General features: G+C 45.9%; 1 protein-coding gene and 1 long non-coding RNA gene across 2 annotated transcripts; one reads left to right on the top strand and one right to left on the bottom strand.

The window, feature by feature from the left end:
* Nucleotides 1-477: 477 nt before the first annotated feature.
* On the top strand, nucleotides 478-23,837 carry LOC146205267 (beta-alanine transporter-like). The gene is made up of 8 exons (XM_084582701.1): nucleotides 478-617; nucleotides 13,657-14,060; nucleotides 14,395-14,498; nucleotides 16,214-16,368; nucleotides 17,510-17,678; nucleotides 17,934-18,060; nucleotides 19,069-19,399; nucleotides 23,656-23,837. Exons 2-8 carry the CDS (start codon nucleotides 13,659-13,661, stop codon nucleotides 23,703-23,705), a joined length of 1,338 nt encoding a protein of 445 aa, XP_084438827.1. The 5' UTR covers nucleotides 478-617; nucleotides 13,657-13,658; the 3' UTR covers nucleotides 23,706-23,837.
* Nucleotides 9,948-15,091, bottom strand: LOC146205268 (uncharacterized). The gene is made up of 3 exons (XR_014701565.1): nucleotides 14,790-15,091; nucleotides 11,458-11,559; nucleotides 9,948-10,649 (listed from the first exon to the last, which is right to left on the bottom strand). It is a non-coding gene; the product is annotated as an uncharacterized LOC146205268 (long non-coding RNA).
* Nucleotides 23,838-25,303: the final 1,466 nt, after the last annotated feature.

Raw genomic sequence — 25,303 nt, 5'->3', positions numbered from 1 at the left:
CGCCTCTTCACGGCGTAGCTGCGGCCACCCGATGTCTCGCTTTGGATTTCGTAGTATTTCTTTCGCAATAAAACAGAAGCTGCCCTGATTTTCATTCTCTCCGGATACTTCAAAGGGCCCAAAGAAAGAGACTACTAGAAAACGAGCGCACGCGTTGTAAAGGCTCCCAACCACACGCGGAGTATTTCTCGCCGCACTACAGCTGTCACTGAGCTTTTTCGGAAAAACACTCATGAATCGGATTCGCCGAGTACGGAGACACGCAACGTGAGCGATGAGCGACGCGGGAGCTGAACTTGCCAACAATGGAAACGCGCTTCGCGGCATGCAGCTACTATACCGTCATATGCTTCGAAGTGCTTTAACGCTTGAAAGTCCTCGCCCTGCTCTGGATGACCGATGAATCGCGCCCGAACTGTTCGGCACCCTACCAAGCGCTTGTGGCCCGCTGCGTGGAACAGTCAGGATATATTGTAACGTCACGAGCAGTGGGTCGCGCGGCTTCCCCACTGCGTTCTGCGCGGGCTCTCGTCGCGGGTGCCAGCGGAGCTATAGCTAGAAGAACCCGCAGCAGCCTGCAGAGCGTAGGCAAAGGAGCGCAGTGCGAAGACTGCACGGTAAGTGCCTTGTCACTGGTTAGATTTAAGCTTTTAAAAACACGAGGTGTTGAAGGTTGGAACACGAAGTGAAATTATTAAGGCACCTCTATTTTTTTAAAGGTAGCGACAGGTCTTGATCCAGCCGCCCCTCCCTCCGATAGGCCGGTTGGCTGCACGTGACCTCTTCGCCGCCAAGCTCCGCCCAAAGGGTCCAGCGGTGCTCGCTGCGCCGCTGAAATGCACGGCGGTCTGCGCTTGCCAGCGTGGTATTGGCCGATTAGTTAAGCAAAAAGTACTTCACATGCCTCTATTGCATTTTTAGGAGCGTATATGCAGTTCAGTTCAGTTCAGGCGTTCAGTCGTGTCCGACTCTTCGTGACCCTATGGACCATGTCACGCCACGCTTTCCGGTCTCTCACTATCTTCCTAACATCACATAACTTCATCTGCAGTGCCTCGAGGATGCCATCTAACCATCGCGTTCGCTGCCTACCCCTTCTCCGGCGACCCTCAACCTTTCCCAACATCAAATCTTTCTCCAGCGACTCCTCTCTTCTCATCAGATGACCAAAGTAGCTGAGCTTTAACTTTAGAATTTGACCCTCCTATGAGCAGTCAGGGTTTATGGTCGACAATATCGACTGATTTGATCTTCTGGCAGTCCAAGGAACTCTTAAGAGTCTTCGCCAGCACCACAATTCAAACGCGTCAATTCTTCGGCGGTCAGCCTTTTTCACAGTCCAACTCTCGCATCCATACATCACAACTGGAAAGACCATAGCACGGGTTATACGGATCTTGGTTGGCAGACTAATGTCTCTGCTCTTTACTAGGCGGTCAAGGCTAACCATTGCTCTCTTTCCCAGAAGCAGGCGTCTCCTAATTTCATGGCTGCAGTCTCCTTCCGAGGTGATCTTGGCGCCCAAGAACAGAAAATCTGTCACAGCTTCCACTTCTTGTCCATTGATGCTCCAGGACTTGATAGGGCAAGACGCCATGATCTTCGTCTTTTTAATGTTCAGTTTAAGCCCAAACTTCTCACTCTCTTCTTGTACGCGCATCAGAAGTCTCTTGAGTTCCACTTCACTTTCTGCCATTAAAGTGGTATCATCCGCATATCTAAGGTTGTTGATACGTTTTCCAGCAATCTTCACTCCAGCTGAAGACTCGTCCAGACCGGCCTTCCTCATGATGCACTCTGCATATAGGTTAAATAGGCAGGGCGACAGTATGCAGCCTTGCCTCACCCCTTTCTCAATCGGAAACCAATCAGTAAGGCCATGCCCAGTTCTGACTGTGGCCTCTTGCCCTTCATAAAGGTTCCTGAGGAGACAGATGAGGTGAATTGGAACTCCCATCTCTTGGAGAGCTTGCCACAATCTGCTGTGATCTACGCAGTCAAACGCTTTCGCATAATCAATAAAGCAGAAGTAAATGGGTTTCTGGAACTCTCTTGCTTTTTCCATGATCCAGCGAAGGTTGGCAATTTGGTCTTTAGTTCCTCTGCCCTTGCGAAACCCAGCTTGCACGTCCGGAAGCTCCCGATCCACATACTGCTGCAGCCTACCTTGCAGGATTTTTAACATCACCTTGCTAGCATGCAAAATAAGAGCGATCGTGCGGTAGTTGGAACAATCTTTGGCACTGCCTTTCTTTGGAATGGGGATGTAAACTGACCTCCTCCAATCCTGTGGCCACTGCAGGGTTGTCCAAATCTTTTGACATAATGTATGCAGTGTGTTAACAGCGTCGTGGTTGAGGTTTTGAAGCAACTCAGCTGGAATACCATCAATTCCGCTAGCTTTGTTCTTAGCAAGGCTGGCTAAGGCCCATTCAACTTCACTCTTGAGGATGCCCGGCTCGAGATCAGTAATCACAACCGTCCTATGTTGGGTTTGCACATCCGGGTCCTTCTTCTACAGTTCTTCTGTGTATTCCTGCCACGTCTTCTTTATCTCTGATGCTTCAGTGAGGTCCTTGCCTCGTTTGTCCTTTATCACGCCCAGCTTAGCACAGAAGCTTCCTTTGATATCTTTGATTGTCTTATACAGAGCTCTTGTGTTCCTTAATTGGCTGTTGTCCTCAACTGCTTGACACTGTATGTTCAGGAAGGCATTCTTATCTCTCCTTGCTATTTTCTGAAAATCCGCATTGAGAACCTTGTATCTGTCTCTTTCCCCCATACCTTTTGCCATCCTCCTTTCCTCAGCTATTTGCAAAGCCTCTTCAGATAACCAGTTTGCTTTTTTGCATTTCTTTTGCTTTGGAACTACCTTAGTAGCAATTTCTTGTATTATATCACGAACATCAGTCCACATCTCTTCGGGCTCTTTGTCTTCTAGATCTAATTCTTGAAATCGATTCCTCACTTCCACAGCATATTCTAATCGAATCTGATCCAGATCATACCTGAAAGGCCTTCTAGTTTTCTGCGTTTTCCTCAACCGAAGCTTAATTTTGGCAACAAGAAGCTGATGATCGGTGCCACATCCATCGGTGCCATCTCTGCCGGCAAATAATATAATCGGTCTGATTCCTGTACAGACCGTCCGGTGAAATCCATGTGTACAGGCGCCTCTTGTGCTGTTGAAAATGAGTATTCGCTATGGTCAGGTTGTTTTCTTGACAGAACTCTACTAGCCTCTGCGCAGCTTCATTTGGCTCACCAAGACCGAACTTGCCTGTAATTCCGGATATTTCTTCACTCCCGACCTTAGCATTCCAGTCTCCTATGAGAAAAACGACGTCTGATGATGGGGTGCGGTCTAAAAGGCATTGTAGGTCCGCATAAAATCTCTCAACGTCAGCTTCTTCAGCAGCAGTGGTCGGTGCATAGACTTGGATAACTGTTATGTTGAAAGGGTGACCTTGGATCCGAAGTGAAATCATTCGGTCGTTTTTGGGGTTGTACCCTAGCACTGCTTTGCCCATTCTTCTGTTTACTATGAGAGCGACCCCATTCCTTCTCTTGGATTCGTGCCCACAATAAAAGACATAATGGTCGCCGGAGTTACATTCTCCCATTCCGGTCCACTTAAGCTCGCTGATACCTAAGATATCAATGTTCAATCTGTTCATTTCTCGCTTGACGATATCCAGTTTACCTTGCGTCATAGATCTTACATTCCATGTTGCTATGTGATATATCTCCTTGCAACATCGGACTTTCCAGTCGCTTCCCGACACATCCACAACTGAGCGTCCTTTTGGCTTTAGCCCAGCCGCTTCATTCGTCCTGGAGCTACTAGGAATCGCCCTTTGTTCCTCCCCAGTAACATGTGGGACGCCTTCCAACCTGGGGGGCTCATCTTCCGGCGCCATATCGATAATGGTATTGTGACTGGCCATAGGGTTTTCTTGGCAGGAAATACTGGAGTGGGTTGCCATTACCTTCTCCAGTGAATCACATTTTGTCAGAACTCTCTGCCGTGACCTGTCTATCTTGGGTGGCCCTACACAGCAGAGCTCACGACTTCATCGAGTTTCGCAAGCCCCTCCGCCACGACAAGGCAGTGATCCATGAAGGGGCGTATATGCAGTACTACTTAATGTTTAAGCGGACGCAAGACTTACATCTCTGAACTCAAATCTTGAAGCGTGCGTGAGACATGCGGCTGCGCCGGGCTGCTGAGCTTTCGGCTGCCGGAATCGTGCGGAAGACGCAAAAAAGTCATTTTACATTCTTCGCGGTGACAATAATAGCAACAGAAGGAAGCTATGGCCTCATGACATCGGGCGTAAGATTTTTATGGCCACGGAAAACATCCGACTATGCGAAGGGATTTCTGTCTGCTTAAAAAGCCGTTCGCTTGCCCGGGATAACCTTTGTTTGGTCATATGCTATTTCATGAGCAAAATATCAAGAACGCTATGACTATGTAGTCATTACTTGTACTGCGGATGTCTAGTGAAATGTCACTACCGTTTCGAGCCCCCTTACTTTCCCGAACAGATCAGGACTGCAATATTACGCGTGGAATCAATGCTGCCGAAATGCTCAGAATGAAAACCCAATGCTTGATAATGCTTATTACGAAAATTTAGTCCGTACAATTGATCAGTTAATGGATATAAATGAAAAATGAAACATTGGAAAAGGAGGACGGTGCAAATGTGTCAAAATGATCGAAATGGAAAGTCAATTTTTGCCAATGCTAAATATCGGTGTATAAAATTAAAAAATTAAAACGAAAATTTGTACCATAAAAAGTGTAAAAACAACCGTGTGCGTGAAACGCTATTGAGTCATTGTTTTAACGGAGGAGTCTCGCAGCGTTGCACCTAATGCAAACAAGTTCCGCTGAACGCGCACAGGGACTCGTCAAGTTTCAAGAGGCGACATCCAAGTTTACTGGTGATATTATTGCCTGACAGGCTATAAGGAAACCAAAACAAATAAAGAATAGAAAAGTCAGAAAACATTATCCGTGAGCTTTGTATCGCATCATACCTTATATTTTTTTTGTATTTGTTGGAAGATATATACATGCGTTGGTAATGCACAGCTGCAGAGAAACTGACTTTTTCTCCAAAATAAAACTATCGGAATACTGTGTAAACGAAATAAACTCGAGCCAAGAAAAGTGTGTAAAACGGAGTATATCCGAACGGTTACAAACGCAATGACGCACTTATTTCATCAGAGCGCTGTGCGCAACGACGTTCTCAAAGGTTGCAGAAAACTCGGTCTACTTATTTTTTATTAAGGAAACGAGCCCAATAAGCTTACTAAAATATCGTTTCTACTTCAAGTTCGCTACTAATTTCAAAGCATAATTAATGAATAGTTTCCTAGCCGCTGTACTGAGGAGAATGGTTCAGAAGAATGAGCTGACTCGTTTAACGCACGCGTTTTTTTTTTTTTTTACGTTTATGCTGCACACGCATATTTAAGTTATTATTCCTGTCTTTTGAAGTTTCCTGAACAGCAGAGGACACAAATCTGTTGAATTCACCGGTTTATGTGCGCACCAAGTGCGGCTTCATGAGTACGCGGTATACGCTCGAAAGAGGTCCACGCGTCGTCTGCTAGCGCTGCCCCTGGACCCCTCGAGAGGGCGCTCGTGTAGTTGTCGCTACCTTTAGAAAAATAGAGGAGCCTTAGAAATTATGACTCAACAGTGCCCCCTACAGACCTTTTCACGACCCTCGGAGAAACCGGTTTGACTGGGCTGTGAAGCAGGCCTGGGGGGAGAATCCTCAGCACTTTCCTGAGTTATGAGCACAGCCCAGTCTCCAATATGGCAGCTCCCTTTGGCCATTTTTGAAAAGGACTTTTGTCTTCTAAAAGGAAGGCAAAACGTTAAATTACAGTGCCATATTCCGCAAGCTGGGCTGACATTGTGTAAGCCAATTTTCAAACCCAGTCTTAGTCAAAACTCTCCAAAAGTTATTCGTTTCAGCCGGATAATGAAGACATGACGGCACCATTAAATATAAAAATACCCTGAAACTCTAGAGAATGATTTCTTATCGCGCCAAAGAAGCTTAACGCTTGACGTGCACTTTCAATGCTCCGATAGATGGAGCATTCAAGGGACCTTCATTCCACTAGAAGAGAACGCTGTCCATGGCCTGAAGACTTTTGGTGAAGGGTGTACCTACTACCTGGACTGCTAACTTGCTTGTCGCAAATTTATTTATTTATTTATTTATTTACAAATACTGCTATCCCATGACTGTGCGACATTGCAGGAGTGGGTACAAAAAAATTTTCACTTAAAACAGAACAAAAAGCACATAATAGCAAATAATCGCGAGTGGGTTCAATAATTCCGACATAAAGTACAAGACAACATTGTAAGATCAAATGATCAGGCAGTTCTTGCACAAACTGATCCCCAGGCAGTTGACGTAACGAGCTATTTAAATTATTCCACAGTTCAACTGTAAAGGGAAAGAAAGAAAACTTAAAGCAACCCAAAAACGGAATAAACGGCGAGATGTTAAGAGGGTTTGTACGGCGAGTGACACGCGCGGAAGAAGTAGTGAAGGAAACGGGGGCGTCAACGTAAATTTGTTTGTTAATGATCTTGCGAAGGAGAATAATGTGTTCATACATGCGTCTGTTTTGAAGTGTGCCAAGTGATAGATCGCGAGCATAAGAAGAGGGTGAGAAGTGCCAGTCATACCTCTGATATATCAATCTTCTCGCTTTTTTTTTTTTTCTGACGTTTTCAAGCTTAGCGACATCTTTAGCAAAGTTCGACGACCATACTACCGAAGCATATTCAAGGACAGGCCTTATTAAGCATTTGTACGCTGTCAACTTGCAGTTTTGGGTTGCATCTTTTAATGTACGTTTTAAGAGTCCAAGTTTTTTGAGTGCTTTGGAGCATGTTAGACTCTACGTGTCCGTACCACTTCATATTAGAACAAAAAGTTACACCGAGATGTTTAAATTCTTTTACGCGTCTTAATGGATGTTTATCGTTAGCATATGAAAAACGAGGAGGAGTTTTCTTAATAATGAAAGTCATGGACACGGTTTTGTAAAAATTTATCCTCATTTGCCAAGTATTGCTCCAATCACAGAATGAAGAAAACATTTTGTTAAGAGTTTGCTGGTCACGTGCGCTATTGACATTTGAATAAGAAAGCTCGTAGCCTGTCCCACCTATTCCAGGGTGCTTCCCCCTTTGTGGAATCAGCCAACGTGCTTGTGCACATCATCGCCATTAATTGACACGCGATCGTGCAGTATGAAACGAATTTCATGCTGTTCTTTTGAAACTTAAAACACGTCAATCCATTTCAGACGTTTTTACTCGATACTGCGATATGATACCGGTCATTAAGGCTGAATTGTTTCCTTATAATGAAGAGAACTGCGCATCGAAAAAGTGTCACATGTGCGCTTACGAAAACGAGCTTTTTTTTTTTTTTTTTTTTTGACGATTACAAATTTGTGTTCAGAGAAATGTGCTTGTGCGTTCTGTGCAGGGAGGTTGTACAGCAAAGTGGGTGTCGTGTACAAGCTCAATGATTAGACGGTTAATTAGCTACAAGTAACTAATCAACTTCTTATTTTGATTTTATGGAGTATATCGCGAAATTGAAACCGGTCAGCATCAAATGTTAGTCCGCCTTTTTAAATTTGCTTCATCGACAACGTGGCTCGAAATATCAAGCGTCAAAAATACACTATCTCAAGGCTCGCTGAGTTGGCCTTGCATAGTTATAAAACAATGTCGATTGCATTTTTATGCCTAAAACAGACATAATTTATGCACTTAGTGATGTAGAAGCAGTTAAGATAATTGTGGTAACAACAGCACGCGCAGCACGCCATATTTTATAAATTTGTAACGCGTGAAAACCGACTCAACGAGCTTTCGGATGCGTACATTTGACATCCGATATTTCGAGCCACAATGCCGAATAAGAACATTTAAAGAGAGGACTCACATTTTAAGTTGACGGCCTCCAATTTCTTTACATAACATAGCCTCTTAGAATCAAAAATAGAAAGTTGATTAGCTAATTAATCGTCAAATCATTGTTCTCTACATATGAGTAATGTCCGCCTTGCTGCACAGTCCAACTGCATATATAGACCGCACCACCATATCTGTCAAAATCTACCAGTGTGAAAAAAAAAGAAACAGTGAAGAGTGTTAGGCTTTCATGGTTAAAGCAATAATAAAAAAATAAAATGCGCAATACGTTGCGACACAAATGCCGTTTGCCGTTACTCACGAGAAATGCTCGAATGACCTGTAGTTTCCTCTTGATTTGATTCGGTGAGAGAGACTAGCGCTATGGTCCCGGCCTTCATGGAATAAAATTATGGGGAAGACTTGAGCTCCGCCTTTGAGGGGACACGATAGCTAGCCGACCACACAACATACAAAGTCCCGCTTTAACCAAGCCGTAGGACCGTGCCTGCGTAGAAGCTTATTATAGGTGTAGTGTACCTGACTCCTAGGGAACTGAAAGGTTGATTCCTTATTCCACCTTCCCACCTTGCATGAGCAACCCAGCTCTTTCTGATATCACGTGATCTAATTAGGTCGCACAATAAATCATCGTAGAATCAGTGCTCGGCCATGCCTACTACCACCTGCCAGTGCCACGCCCGTGATTTAACACGGACGTGGCGCTGGCAGGTGGTAGTAGGCATGGACGAGGGGTAATAGAGGTGATAGTAACGGGACCTTCAACGCCATGGCGTTAAAAATGTGATGGGCGTGCGGCCCTGCAGCAACAAATCTCCGCATTGCTCAGGAAATAGGCGCCTCTCGGTTCGTGAGGAATCAGCAAGATAGGCGCGCGTCGAAAACCTGGAATCATAGGAACGAGGAGACATTCTCGGCGCAAACGCCATTGCACCAACAGGTGCAGAATAATTGGTGGACGCAGTAAGAAATGGGCCCAGTGCCCTTCCTGACAAGCTTGCGCTGAACTTTTGCCAGTGTTGTGTCACCGCGGAGCACAAAGGTGAAAATATCTGCAGACGCGCAAAGGGCCTGTAGTAAAACGATAAAAGCTCACACCCGGCCACGGTGCACCCAACATATCTTGGTGCCGCTACGGCGCACATCGGTTTGCAGGCTGCGAAATGCGGACACGAACTGTGTTTTAGAGATTCCGTTCTGTGAGTGCGGCCCGCTAAGGTAAGCGCGCCCTTTCGCATTTCCCGCGTAAAGCGTATACAAAATACCTCCTCTTATATATATATATATATATATATATATATATATATATATATATATATATATATATATATATATATATATATATATATATATATATATATATATATATATATATATATATATGGTAGCGCCATTATGCTTTGGTTCTATTTTTTACCTACCTTCTTCTGTCTCACTCGGATTTTTTTATAGCTCAGTTCAGGCAAGTATTTTCTCTTTCTCGTTGTCTTTGAGCATGGCGTAATGAGGTCTACTGATGAAAACATTGGATCATGCGTCAGCCGTGCCGCCACTTTCTAAGTTGTAACTTGCACCCATTTTTTAAGGTCACCGAAAATCTGGCGTCGGCGCCGGCGTCGGTGTTGACGTTGTTTGGCTTGGTTTGGTTTGTAGGTCATAACGTCCCAAAGCGACCCAAGAGACACCGTTGTGGAGGACTCTGAAAATTTCGACCACTGGGGTTCTTTAATGTGCGTGAGCTTTGAAAATTCACAAGCATGGAGCTGGCAGGCGGTATAGCTGGCAGCTGACATGGCCGCGGACTGACGTTTACGCCAGTCAGTCCGCTCCCGCAGTTGGCAGCTCCTGTCATATGGCAGGGTGATATCGGAATTAGCCTGCCAGGACCCTTGCATTCATGTTACCTCTAGGCCACGCCGGCACGTTTATGCGGCTTGGTTAAAGCGGGGCTTTATATATGGGCTGGCAGCCTACGCTATCGCGTTATTCCTTAGAGGCGGAACTTGTGTTACATATAATTTTGTTCTCTCAGAAAAAAAGGTGGTGTTTATTTATTTATTTATTATTATTATTATTATTTTCTTTTCTTTACCGGTGAGACTGCATACATTTCGCGTCTGAGCAGTAAATGCTGGTGCGACCCGCTCTTTTAATTCGACCCAATACTTTTTGCTGCTATGCAAAAAATGCAGCTTGATTGCTACGAGGGGAGATCAAAAAGTTTTGCAACTCGGGTGTAACCAGACTTCTGCCATTGATTTCTTTGTACCATTTGTTCAAGTCATTTTTCGAACCAAGTGCCTTAATGCCAAGCCTTTCGGGTTCACGTTTCATTGATCTATCAGCAGCGAGGTAAAAATGGCGTCCTCTCGCGAGTTTCAGCTTGAGCACTGGAGCCTGATGAAGTTTTTGTCGAAAGAAGTAAGTTCCCCCAGCGAAATTCACCGTATAGAATGGTGAATGTGTATGGCAGCGAATATACTTCGTATGTTACAGTAACTCGTTGATTCAAAGAATTTAAACGCGGCCACGTGGACGTGCAAGGCGGCCCGTTTCCAGAATGAATCAGCACTTGAACCGATTTTTTATTGCGATAGCAATACTGCGCCAGGTTTCGGCCCATCACGTCGTCCCGGGAAGGGCCACATTTGACCTTGAACAGACAAGAAGAAAAAGAAGAACTCTCGGTCACCCGCAGCTAATGCTTTCGCTCCACATTCGGTTCAGCAGCATTGAACCCTTCTCATTTATATGTGGGCTAGTAGCTTACGCTCTGGCGTCATACTCTTAAAGGATGAGCTTAAGTGTCCCCAATAATGTAGCACTTTAGACTGACAGGGCGTGACCAAAAGAGGCTTCCGCCGTTGCTATCGCAATTCAATTATAGGGTTAACCAGAGTTAAACCACAACTAATTTTTTTACTCTCTTCTGAGAGCCTTCTCATGAAGAGTCGCTGAATTTGTGTATGAAGTTGTCACCTAATTTAACATTTTGTACGGGAGTGGTTTCAGAATCGTCTATTACATCTCTGGTACTTTGAAGGTCTCGGCCCGGTGGGCGCCACGAATAGGTCGACACCACCATGTGCCTTTGTCAAGGGAGCTTCTGTACCTCTATTCATTCAAGCAATCCAGAATATGTTTTCAACCGCCTTGTGACTGGAGACAGGACGTAATCCTACGAGTGGACTGCGAAGCAAAACAGGGGCATATACGGAAAAATCATTCGGAATTCTCGTCTCCGATAAAACTGAAGCCCGAGCTATAGGGAAGAAATTGTTAGGGACAGTTTTTTATTTCTTTTTTTTTTTGGGGGGGGGGGGGGGGCGCGAAGGAGATATTACTTATTGAGTATCTGTATTAAGCAACATTCTCCGATGATTGCAGTAGGCATTCTGGAGAAAAGTCGAGAATTTGTGACAAGAGGCGTTCTTGTAGTCTATGACAATGCCCCGACTCACAAGTCTCTTGTTGCCGAGGCTGCCATTCGGGAGCGTGACTTCAAAGAGCTGAGCCCCCCACACTTTATCCCCGCTCTGGGCCCTAGTGACCTTCTTCCAAACCTGAAGAAACACATAAAAAGAAGAAGCTTAATTCTTACACGTGAACTCGCTACAACCTCTACATGGGAGTTGCACGATAACCAGGAAGCTTTTTTAGGTCTCAAAATTCTTTCAGGAAAATGGAAGTACATTAGTGTTATGGAAGATTATGTTGCAGCATAATCTTAGTGGATATAGTGAATAGTGCAAAATGTTCCGCTGGAAACCATGTTTACAAATGGTTCAGTTAATTGGAAAAGTATTTTGAATATAGAAGCGTGCATAATACATCTTCGCGACATTTTACAGCATAATACCTGTATAAAAACACTTCAAGACTATATAACACAAGCACTTCTCATATCTCATCACTCAGCTGATATCAGCTGATTGCCAGCGTTTACGTTTATATATCTCCATAAAGAGTGTCCTCAGGTCGGCTAGTGGTAATCTGCTGCTTGGCAAACTTATTAAAATGAATGGTGAGACTTTTTATTCATTCTGAATGCGATGGAGACAAGTTAATTTCTGCTGTGTTATGTTATTTGAAAGCAGCAGTAAATGCCAGAACACCAAAATAAGTTCACGTAGTAGTTGTATACATAACCCTTCCACTCAATGCCTTCTCATCTGTACATTTATGCGACGTGCATTACATTGATAATGCTGCAATATATACTTAATCTGGGCCCAAAGGAGTAAATCTCAGCTTTGTCTAACAACCACCCAGAATTGATCAATTTTGTTTGAACTGCTACTGTTCTTGTTCAGAACGGTGGATAAATGCGTGAAAAAAAAAAAAAAAAAAAAAGTAGGCTTAGGTCAGCGGGGTAGAATCAGTTCAGTTTAATTCCCCAAGATTATCATAAGTTTCCTGAAAATATATGACTGACGAAAAATGAGTGGGTGTGAGCGGTTTCATTTAAAAAATTAGGAGGACGCGCTTGAGCTTTGCCTTAAGAGTAGACGCGATAGCGCTTTTGACGCAACCTTTTCATTCTGCAAATTTTTTATTTTTTTTTTGTTGAAATTAATTGAAATGAAAAAAAAAAATATTATTATTATTGTAGCATCTCTATACAACACCAACACACCTTAAGTCACACATACGATGACGCGTTCAGCAGGTTCGTCCCTAGCACATTTGGTACCAACGACCCTTCGTGGCCTATATGCGTTTCATGCCCACAATAGCGACAAGTGTGTTTCATTGAATTGCTTCTATTTTCTTAAAACCTTCCATTAAAGGAACCTCCTCTTCAGTTTTGACTTGATTTGGACCCTTCGCAATTCGTTGGCTTTATTTGAAACTTCTCGAATCATTTCCGACAGCCGCAGAACGTCGACGACGCCAGGTTTTCAGTAGAACTAGTTCATTAGGTATCGTGTAATAGATGGCTTTATGTGCACTTGAAATCACTCTGATGCGATCGATGAACGTGGTCCCACTGATGGGTGCAGCGCGCCTCTGATGTGTGAGATGTTCGCAAATAGCTCGTGGGCATTCCTGTATTCATCACATAGTTTATACATGGCACATGCATTTTTGACTGACAAATGATTTTGACTACTCATATCTTCATATAAAGCGCAATGCAATACAGCCCGGGAGTTCAGTTTAAGTGAATGAGGTTTGGGACGAATCAATTGAGACTTTTATAAGTGGTACAGCTCAAATACGTAAAGGTGCACTTGTTAACAAAGTTTTCATGATACCGCCGGCCAAAACTGATGTCTGGACATTCTTGTACAGTCCAATGTATGTAGTACACTTATTGTACCTCCAGGCAAACATCCTGAAACGCTATTTGCAAATAATATATGTTTTATACGTTTGTGCTATTCTTCACCAAAATGACTATCCATGTGATGTCCTGCAGATATCACTGTTGGACATAGACATTTGGATCATGCTCGCACTTTTAACGAATGTTGGCGATTGGCTGGGTTGGTTAGCTGTCGTAATTATGAAGAGCTAACTTGAACACGAGGGACAGCATGAATGGAATGGATACACTGGGCAAAGCGCTTGTGTTCATGAGTGGTCGGTGTGGCTAACTTGGTGCTCCCACCTCGCGTCGTTTCTCCTGCACGTGGGCCCACTCGGCGGCGTGCCAGTCATGGACCTGGACGAGCTGCTGCCAGAGATAGGGGCCTTCGGGCCGTACCAGAAGTGGATCTACTTCCTCCTTTGCATCCCGGCCACGCTACCCGCGGTGTTTACGCTCTTCAGTAGCATCTTCGTGTCGGCCACGCCGCGTCACCGGTGCCGGGTGCCCGAGCTGGAGGCCCTGTACGATGCCTTCTCGCCCGCCGAGCTCGCCGAGTTCAGCATCCCGCGGCGAGCTGGCGGCGGCGAGTGGGAGAGCTGTCGTATGTACGACCTCAACTACACTGCAGTGGTACTGCGCGTGCGCGATGAAGGCTTGTTACCGCGCCCCGACAAGTCATGGCCGACCAGGGATTGTAACCAGGGGTGGGTCTACGACACTACCTACTACGATGACACGCTAGTGACTCAGGTAATGAACAGTCCGAACGCCTATGTACGCCGAGCGATTGTCTGCTCTGCCGGCTCTGCGACGAATAAGATGCGGTGTTTTGCCGATTTTCAATTGAAGCATATTTGCCGGGCGATTGCTGAATGCGTTTATCAGTTCTAATTAGCTGAGATCAACAGATTTTTAAACTGGTGACCTTAAAACACACCTTATACCGTAGAGTTGTCAATAATAACCGTCACAGCAAATATATCCGATAGACGCACCTAGTTTCGCTGTAGACACTTCGAAGTGGCGACAGTGTACATGCTGCGATTTTGACAGAGCTTCGGGTGGCCTTCTTCGACGTGCACAGATGGACGTTGTGTGCGACGACGCGTGGAAGGTGTCCATGGCTCAATGCTCCTTCTACATTGGTAGCGTGGCTGGCAACCTGCTCTTCGGCTACATCGGGGACAGGCAAGTGGTCCCGTGCATATAGGCAAGTACCGATCGAGACGGTAGTATACGTACTTATTAAGGCTGAGACTTAAGCTGTATACAGTTTGGGCCTCGATCATGTTTAGGAACCAGCGCCGCACAGTTACAGTCGAACACCAATACAGAAGGGCACATGGGGAACACGAGCAAGTTAGTTCGAAGGGCACACGTAATACATGATAAGGAGAGCGACTACAAATGTCGCGGCAGCCGCCTTCAACTAATAATGTTCACTGTCCATAAGAAAAAAACATAAAGAAAATTGATTACCTTATTGTGATCCTTACGTTATGTAATGGCTGCCGTACGTAAGATTACTTTGGTAAAAAGGAAATTCTAAACGGTCATTTCCATCCTGCTGAATCCCTCCTGTAGAGCAGGAATTTAAGAAATCCAGGCTCAGTACACTTTGAAGTGGTCGGCTCTTCTGCTTTTAAGGCTTACTTTAGACTTGAAACAGAAGAAAATGAAGAGCCAAAATAGTGATCTAAACCGAACAAACGCGTATACCACGTCCTGAAATATAGCTGCAATTTAACAGCCCTCACTGAGAAATGGAAACTCGCAACCTTTGGCCTATGCAAACTAAATGTCAGCTGAAGCAACCCACCTGAAAGAAGGTATGGAGCCTATCTAAATTAATTTCACGTTTAGAGATGGAAATATGCGCACCGCGATCCAAAAGAACCAGCTCTCTGAATCCGTAAGGTTTATTTTTCTTTTTTTGCCGTTTAACATAGCGACACAAGACATATAAAAAGGAAACAAACGAAATTAGCGCTGACGCTTTACAAAGCATTTCTTTAAAAGTCAGCACTTATGAATTGTTTACGTCGCTTGTTCTTTCCCAATGTATATTTATTTTTTCCCTGGGCATTTTTTTTCCCAATGTAATTTGCATTGAAACTGATTGATAGAAGTTGCGCCTTAATTGCGCATTGCATCGAAACTGCGAGTAACATATACACTCTAGACCCCCCCCCCTTCCCCCCTTCCGTACACATCCCGCCTTAGTTGCGCTGTAATTAAGGGGTAATATGCAGATAGCCGTCGATAAATTAGCTTTTTCCTGCAACGAGGCCATCACGCGTAGAAACAAATTCCCTAACCCACTTCCTCCTAAACCTGCAAAGCACCCGTCGTGTGTAATTATACTCACCATCTAACACGTGCATTTACAGTACAAAAACAAGCGCCACCGGCAACCTTCGCCTCTGTACATTCCTTAATTTTGACCACCTGCAAATCATTCGGTTTCCATGAGACTTAGGAGCACGCCCCGGGGTTCCCTTTTCTGGTTGGCACAGTGGCTTCGGCGTTAGCCTGCGAGCCCAAAGCCATGGGACCGAAACCCAGCCACGGCGGCCAAGGAGACAAAACAAAAAAAGCCTCCCTGTGGAAATGTTATCTGAGTGTGGTGTAAAAATCGCGAGCGGTGGAAATTAATATGCATTCTTTCTTGTATATATCGTCATTCAAATTCCACGCATTGACGCATATACATCTGCAGTTTCGCTACTTCTAGGGACTCTAGTTTCGCGAAGCTAAGCCACACATACGATACATACCACGCTATGCTTTCTTGCTGGAAACTCGCGGTATGATTGTTCCTGCCGTCAAAAGCAACCGGTTGCCCCCCAGCATTCGAACCGCGGACGCTTGACCGCAATGTCGCGCGTCTGTCACGCATGCAGATGGGGTCGCAAGAAGTCCTTCCTTCTTACGATCGTGGTGAACGTGGTAGGAGGGATCGGAGCCGCCTTCCCGGACACTTACGAGGCTTACATCGCATGGAGAGGCATCATCGGCATGGTCTACCCGGCCATATTTCAGACGCCGTTCATCATGAGTGAGAGCAGCGTCCAACTTTTCATCTTTTGGTTGCAGCGAAGCTTCCATTGTTTCGATAACAACCACCCAGTCGAACATGCACACTATGAATGCCTTTCTTACGTTCTCGAGGGCTGTCATTGGGATCCTGATGCCCATGCGTGCCGAACAGCCGTCACTATACATGTCTTTGAGAGAGTGCAAAAGCAGGAAGCGCTGTTTAATATAAGTATACCGACACTTGTAAAAACAACCTATGTTCTACTGCATTGTCTGCACAACGAGAGCGGTAATAGTAGAGGGCCAGCTAGCGTTCTTCTGCCGCGGACGTAAGGCCACTCACGCCTCCTACGCACAGTGCCCTCTTAAATGGAATCAGCATGATTAGACTGCACCACAAGTAAGCATGACGTGAAGCGGCCTTCTGTTTTTGTGCGACGTCCCATGTACATACAGCCGGCATGCCTATCGCGCTCAACCCTTGTGAGATTCAATTAAAATTATTTCCCTTTGAGCGATCGGATTACTTGAATGCAAGAAACAATACGCGGTTCAAAGAACTTTGCGAAAATGCGAATTCGCGCGAAGAGATATTCCGAATTTTTACGGGCCACACCACAGGGTTCTACGCCTATAGAGACAAATCAGCGATTTCGCGTTTTGCGTGCTGACAAGACGTATGTATAGGCTTTAAGAAAAAGGGTAAAAAAAAAAAAAGAAAACAGGTGATGGCTGGACGGGCTATGAAACTTTAATCACCGGTTTCATTACGAAATATCGCAAAAATCGCTGTTTTGAGTGGACTAGAGAAGTAAGGTTCCAGATAGCAGTTTCATTGTGCTCTACATGTCCTGCAATGTTACCCATATTATAGGTTTTGTTTTGTGACCGCATCTATCGGCAACTGTCCGTCCAAAGTGGTCATTCTATAAAGTTTGCAGCATTGTGCAAGAGAGGTCTCGGGGGCCTTTCTCAAGTGCGGGGATATTTGCGAATTCTAACAGCGCTCCGCCAGCTCGCATAAAGCTCTACGAGTTTAGCGAGCTTGAGTCTCGATCTGCTAGCTTTGCAGAACTTACGAGAGCATGTGTTTGCGAGTGGCGTTCGGCTACACTCGAAAGTTTCGTGCTCTGACGCAGCGTCGTCCCTTTGCGGCGCAGGCATGGAGATCATGAGCCCCGAGAAGCGAACCTTCGCCGGCATGTTCGTCTGTGCCGTGTACGGCGTGGCACTCATGTCACTGGCCGGCGTGGCTTACCTGCTGCGCTCCTGGTTCGCCATCTCGCTGGCCACCTCACTGCCCTTCGTGGCGCTACTGGCCCTCTGGTGGTGCGGGTTCCCCTTCACTTGCACGTGCTTGCCTAACGTTCTGTCGCACATAGGGCTGCTCAATTCCTTTCACTCTTCCCTTGCGTTACAATGTAGTACACCGCTGGATGCAAGGCCGGAGGGACATACTTAAAGGAAGAAGACTATAGATTTACGCCGTTCTGTAGAGACACGCTTTGAAATGCGCGATAGCGAAATATTTACTCGATTCGTGCTCGTGTCGAGGTAAACGTGGGCTAACTTTGACGCTAACAGGCTCGTTCCAGAATCCCCGCGATGGCTGCTCAGCCAAAATAAACTCACCGAGGCCGAGATTATTGTCCAGAAGATTGCCAAGAGGAATGGAAAGAAGATACCCCCAAATTTCCTGAAGACTTTTATGGTGAGTGATGCAGATGACCATCTGCATCTACAAGATTTTACATGCGCCTAACACGCCACTGTACAATGACGATAATACACTATGTTGCCGTCTGATAAAAGAAAAACATATACAGACATTGCCAAAAGCAAACAGCCTCAGGTTTTTGCTTCTCAGTTTTGTATAGTGGGGCTTTTCTGGCATCTGTGGGAAGTCATCACTTCCTGGCAGGAGGTTTCATCTCGCTTTCAGTAGATTTATAACGCTGGAGGTGTTAAAGACCCAGAAATAAGTACAATGCGGCGATTTCAACCGGCTGATCCGGAGTAGATTTTGTCGCTCCCTAAAACCAAATAGCGTGTTTCAATAGATTTGTATTCTGAACCTGAGTCCTGATTGGACCGCGACGGTGTCTCCAGACGTCTTGCTCCTCAGCGAATTCGGAGCGCCGGATCGCCGTTTGTAATTTATCATAAGCTTCTTTACAATGGGTGTACCTATCTGACGGCAACATGCCTGATAAGAAACAAAAAAGAAAGCGATTTCCGAAGGTCGACCGCCATAATTTTTTCGAAGGCTTACAAGAACATGTTGGTGTTCAGTCCTCACATCCTCTTTAGCTTTTTTCTTCGCGGTTACATGTACATATATTTTTTTTTTCTTCCATAGTGGTAGAACTTTACAGTTTTCTCCAAGGTCTAATATCTACTGATGCTGAGAAAGATTTTAAAGTAGCAATTCTTAATGGAATCAATAGGCGAAATCCTTAAGAAGATCACGCACTATCCTTGTCGAAGTCCCTTATCCATTCAGTTTTAGGTCACGCCCACATTGCACTACAGTTGCAGTTGAAAAATGCATTAGTCCTCCCAGGATGTAAGCCTATAATATATTAACACGAGCTGACGCAATCATGCAAGCAATAGGTATACGGTTAGATGCGAGAAGGAAGCGGGTACGGCCCCTGGCGATTAAACTTGTACCCGCGGTGTATGTGACAACACTGTGGATTCCCTCACTCGCGCACAGGAACAAAAGCAGAGCCTGGCGTGCACAGAGATGGCAGTCGATGGAGGGCTGTCCCTCCGAGGCCTTGTGCAGTACCCGAACCTCCTCAAGAAAGTGGTGGTGGTGAGCTTCGGTTGGACGGCCAACACCATGGTGTACAACGGCCTATCATTCGCCGTCTCGTCTATGGGCATCAGCGACTACGTGTCCTTCACCATTAGCGGCGCCGCCGAAGTGCCGGGCGTCTGCCTGGCCTGGTACTTCATGGACAGGCACGGCAGGAGACCCGTGATGGTCTTCAGCATGTTGCTTGGGGGCATCGCGTGCATCGCCACCGTCTTCTCTCCATCAGGCAAGCGTGCCGACGCTATGCTCCGACCACGACGGCTATATAAATGGCTTATCTAGGAAGACCGTAGTGTGACTCAGCAGGTTATCGCGCTGGGCACGCCTCAAAGCGGTCATGATATCAGCATCCAGTTTATCGGTGTCACCACAACTCGTATCGCGGTCAGCAGCCCCGTACAAACCTCGTCTTCTTTACTATCTCAAATGATGTACGCCAGCTTTCCGGGGCAGAGTCCTGAATCCGTGTACCACAAAATCCTTCTCGGTCATGGTGCAAGATATATAGGTGGGGACACAGCGAGCCGCGCCGGTGTCATCTGAGCCCTACGAGATGGTAGTTCGCTTAGCGGCTCCTGGCGTAGTGGGAGGCAATGCTTTTCTATGAGGAATACGCGCTCTTTAAGGGCCATTTTCTTGCACAATGTGGCCGATGATGAGAGGAAAATATTTTCACCGCGTTGTTTTTGTATAGAACCATTAATAACCACACTTTTGTGTGCATCAGTGACACCGAGCGTGATTAAATAAGGGCGTAGGGGGCGAACAATTTTTCGCGCGTAATTTCAACTTGCTGCACGAATAAGCGGCGGAACCTTGCCGACAATTCATTAACCATCGCTTGTTTCGTTTTTCTTTTCAGTTTGCCTCTTTGGTTCGTGCGTCAGTGTGCCCGCTCAACTATTCCCCCTCTCTACGCGCAGTCGTTTGATCCCTAGTTCGCTCGTTACTTTGTTTACTCCTTAGGTTTTCTAACTGGGTTCTGTACGTAGGGACCAAACGCAGTGCCTAGTTTATTGAAACCTATTTTAGAGCACTAACTTTACCTGACTATTCGGAGTAGGCCAAGATGCTGTACGCCGACGGCCTGTTATTTTGCCGGAAGAGCCGGCGATGACAATCCACCCGGTGAACTTTGCAGCGTGCCAACTCGCTTCGTCATTACCTGCACTCTACAACCCTGATAGGATGTGTAAAGGGGTAATAGCGGGCGCAATTGTTTACTCGTTTTGGGGATGGTGCTGTCGTTCGTGCTTGTCGGGGTCGTGCAAATATTAATGGCTGTCGGGTTTGAGGCAGCATTTGTCACGGCAGCATTTGTTCCTGTTTTCGTGCACGTAACTCGTCCGCACTTTTGTTCGCTTGATTATCCCATTCGTCCACTCAGTCTTTCGCACGTTAGTGATTTGTGCGATATAAGAAGTGGTACGGGGCGCTGTTTTATTTCCTTTATTAAGTAGTTAAGAATGCCCTATGAATTTTATTTTATATTTTTGTCCGGTTCGCCTCATCGAACGCAGGATTCGCTTTCCCTGCCCTATTTACGCAACCTAAAGTGAGTGAGTTGAGTGAAAGTGAGCGCCTTCAATTGAACAACAATGACAATGGTTGAGTGATGTGCTGTGCATAAACTGTGACTTCAACCTTTTCTTCGCTACTTTGTCAGGATATAAATTTCGGTAATAGACAAGCTAATAAATAATTCTGGACTTCGCGTCTGCACTGATGCAAAAATGGGTACGGCTTAAGAATAGTGCTACGGTGATGTTTTTGCCAATGACAAAGAAACAATTCAGGCCACACGAACGGAACGGCTTTTGCGGGACAGAGCATCGTGCGATATCAGCTGGTTGCTATCGGAACGGCGCCGTTATGTTTTTTTTTTTTTTTCTTGTGGCGAAGATTCACCGCTATATCGACGCTGGCGCTGCGATCAGCGACCCGGTTCGGAGGAGCGTACGCTGGTACTTTATCTGGTCACTTGCGTCCAGTGCCTCGCCCATGCTGTGTCCTCACCTAAATATTCCTAGCCCGTGCTTTTCGGTTCTAAGAGTAAAATAAATAAATAATTGAAGGGACACTTAGGGACAAATTTTGAAACGCTCCTTACCTGAGTGAGGACGACTTAAGATAGGCTCGCCTTCCCTAGTCAATTTTTTAACACGCCTTACTGAGGAGCACTTAATGATGCCTCTCTTGAAGCGCCCTTTTTCCTAGGTAGGCACTGTGCTACCTCCATGCTCCCTTTCGTCGCTCCTTCACCGGCACGCACGCTTCCATGCACAACAATTCGCTTTGCGCTTGCGCAGTAGGGCGTCTCTGCCGGCTCGGGTGACGCCCACTGCTAGTAGAAAAGCGCGCAGAGCGAAAATTCGGTGCTACTCCTGCAGGTGGTGGTGGTAACAACTTTTATTGCCACAAAATGCAAGGGATGATTAGTTCGGGCTGGGGCGAGTTCAGGGTGCCCTCCAGTCGGGGGCGATCTCTTGACCTCGAGTGATGCAAAGCCCCTCCGTTTTAAACAGTTGCATACTGCCAGGTCAGCCATGTTTCTCTGTCAAACCAAGTACGTACAGATTTGAAACAAAACGTGTCAGATCAAAAACGAGAGCCCATAGGAGCGTAACCCGAAATAATTACAGAGTCATAAAGGTGTACTTGCCTTTTTTTACAATTTGAACAATTATACTTCAAATATTGAGCGCATATTCTCGATACCAAACGCATACAAGCGGCTCCTCGTCACTCTGAATGCCTCCTTAGCCAAGTAGCCGCTAAGGATGGTTCAAAAATTTTACGCCTCTCTTAAACGTCTCATTGAGTTTATTAAGCATGGAGTCGGGCTCCTCGCGGAAGTTAAGGAACTAGCGTAAGCCAACGAGCGTTCTAAACTTCACATTTACGAAGCGACCGCTCCCGTTGCGGATCATCGTTTACGTGTGCATGTACTTGCTATCGTATACCTATCACTAATCTTTTCATTTTTGCCTCTTACATCCCACACATACAAATCAGCATAGTTTTTTGCTACTGCATATATGAAGGACCACCCGACGCAAATATAAAGTCCTGCTTTAACCAAGCCGTATGAGCGTGCCTACGTGACCTATAGGGGCAGCATGTCTATAATAACTCCGGGTCCAAGGGTCCTGGAAGGCTGGATTCCCATCTCACCCTCCCATCTCAAAGACGAAGCCCTAGTAGGCAGCGCCTAACCAACTCAACCATGTCACGTGGTCTCGTGACGACACACAGCCGACGACTGGTCAGTGCACGGCCATGTCGCAGGCCGACTATCATGAAAGGTGCCCCGGATCGCCGATCGTAATACGTCATTATAGCCTTTTTTTTTCTTATATCCATGTGGTACCTATAATAAGGACTGCTAGTCATTTCTCACATATAATTTTGCCTCTGTGTGGAGCTAGCGAAAGTGGAATAAAAATACAACTTCCTTTTCTTGCGTCTCTCCCTTAGCGTTTAACGGCTCATATATAAAGGAACTGAATGATGTGATGGGGGATTAGTACCTCCCTCATGGACGGCTCCGGATTATTAACTTCGACCTCCTGGGATTCTTTACCAGACTCTGCGCGATCTCAGTGCAAGTTGAAGAACATTAAGGAGCGTCTTTTGTTCGGAATGCACTTGACGTCTCTCTCTACATCTCTGGATCTCAAAGGGAGAAGGGATGCACATGCGAGAAAAAGGATGGGGTGGGGACGTAACGTGCTTTCTGCGTAATTTTTGCTTTCTTTCTGGAGCACATGCAAGAATATTATGCGTATAATTCTAAACCAGCTTCTCCCTTTCTTTTTTACTTCTACACCAACCACGAATGTCCATGTGAGGTACAGTTCTAGAGCGAATATGTCCCGTTATCAACCAAACTCGGATTGTTCCGGTGCGTGGAAGGATGGTCACGTAAAATCAGGAAGAGGTCAGAAACATTCGTATTAATGCTAAATTTCTCAGGGAGTTTCCTGTAATCCTGATTGATTTGGCGACGCCAGGAATTGAACTCAGAACCTTCCGATTGCGAGACGGGCGCGCCACCGACAGGTAATGACAGCGCGTTGGTCCAAGCTGCGTGAATGTGCGGTACATTCAGCAGTAGTCGCAGTGATAGCGAAGTCATGTGGTAGTGATGTTGTGACCATATGCTCCTTTCCTTGCCATCGTCCAGAACGGTGCGTTGAAACGACACTAGTCGAAATTTTTTAATTAGCGACGCAGTATGATTCAGAATAGGCCACAGCTGCGTTCGCGTTCACAACACTCAAGCAGTCTTAAGTGCCCTCCGCAACATTTGCTGGATGCACACATCATATTCACGTCTGCACAATTATAATTGCTGCTTTATTTGCAGATAATTCATTTCGTCCCTTCGCCATTTTTCTTTATTTTTGTAACGTGCTCAGTTCCAGCTGCTTGGCTGTTAGTAAATAACCTAAAATAAAACCCTTGCATGTTTGCTCTCAGCGCAGATAGTGCGTGGCCCCCTGTGGTGCTGTGCAGCCTGGGAAAAATGAGCATCACGGCCTCCTTCGCCACGATATACGTGTACAGCGCCGAACTGTTCCCTACTGTGCTAAGGACTTCCGCCATGGGTATTGCCGCCATGACAGCGAGCATCAGTCTCATCATCACGCCTCATATACTCTACCTGGTGCGAGCCTTGTACGAAAACTTATATACGAAAAAAACACACAAAAAGCAACAGCCAATTTCATGCAATAGCTCATCCTCCAGTCCGTTCGTCCGTGCAGCGAGTGTGTGGCGCCTGCCTTATACTTGTTTATGCCAACGCATTGTATATACTGTTATCCGCGTAACGGCTCAGTTTATGCGCACGTTATTATCTCCTTCAAATTCCGTTGCTTTCGCCGTTTGCCCAATTAGAGTAGCTAAAATTGCATATGAAGCAATTTAATCGCCAACACTGAAAATGAAGCTGTCTCGATCAATCCGATGGATTGTCCGTTCACTTTTCTGCCCCTTCTTTTGGTGTGGTACAGAAAGGCACTTATTGCCAAAAGAAGACGGCTTCTCTGTAATTCGTTGTGGGAGTGCGTGTATGCGAAAATGGAGCGAACAAACTTGACCGACTGTTCGAATGCCACCACCACTATAGGGAAACTGCACTGTATAGGTGGGGCTGCAGTTGTACAGCAGCGTGACTAGAAAATGCTGCTGTTAGCCGCTTGGTTCGCGATAAACGACTGAGCATATTCATCATTGTTATAGATACGCGTGTGACAGATAACGTCCTTCGCCAAGCGCTTTCGATGTAGCCCAGTTAACTGACACATGCTATGCAAAGCTTCGACAGAGTGTGCAGTCTGATCCCCGTAAGCCCATGCAGATGACGTGAAAATGCCCTAAAAAGCCGCCTCAGAAGTGTTTGCTCTTCTCGCTAAGATATGTGTTACGGCGCGGCGATCGACACAGCAAACTTCATTGCAGGTTGCCTATACACTCCCGTAAATTCTTATCGTGCGGTCTCGCAGGGTCAGCTCTACGGCGTCGTCATCCCGAGCGCTATTTTCGGTGCCTTATCGGTGGCAGGAGGCGTTGCTGTCCTCCTGCTGCCGGAAACGATGAAAGCACGCCTGCCAGAAACGCTCAGCGAAGGAGAGGCTTTCGGGAAGGACGTCCGATTATGCAGCTGCACTGGAAGAAGGTACGTTGCGTGATGGTATATCGTTCCTTCGTCATGACAGCCTGCAAGCATTCCAGTAAAATACGATGCCGAACCAAGCTGGAATTATCGCGTCGAGTCAGAACCGATATATGGTAAAAACACGTATGTTTTCAAAAAGTGCGTGACGCTGCATGTGCGGGTGGAATGTCTTTGATAAAACTGTACAAGAGCTAATAAGCGCGCGCGTGCCAACACATAACGCACCGAGCGATGGGAAGTAACGGTTCATTTGTCCTGCAACTCCGAAAGGAGACTTTGCTGTGTGACATGAGCGATTGGCGGAAGCTATCATGATGGAATTGCATCGGTATTCATTAGTGCATTCCATCAGTGGGTCCACCGCATTTCTGCTGGAAGCAGACTCCAAACACTCCCTAAAAGAGGATATATGCGACAAAAATGTGTTATTGGGCAATAACGTAGACG

Source organism: Amblyomma maculatum, chromosome 1 (assembly GCF_055883805.1).
Source record: "Amblyomma maculatum isolate TAMU_Amacu chromosome 1, ASM5588380v1, whole genome shotgun sequence".
Classification (NCBI taxonomy): domain Eukaryota; kingdom Metazoa; phylum Arthropoda; class Arachnida; order Ixodida; family Ixodidae; genus Amblyomma; species Amblyomma maculatum.
The sequence above is the reverse complement of the archived record's forward strand: the minus strand, read 5'-3'. Positions and strand labels throughout refer to the sequence as shown.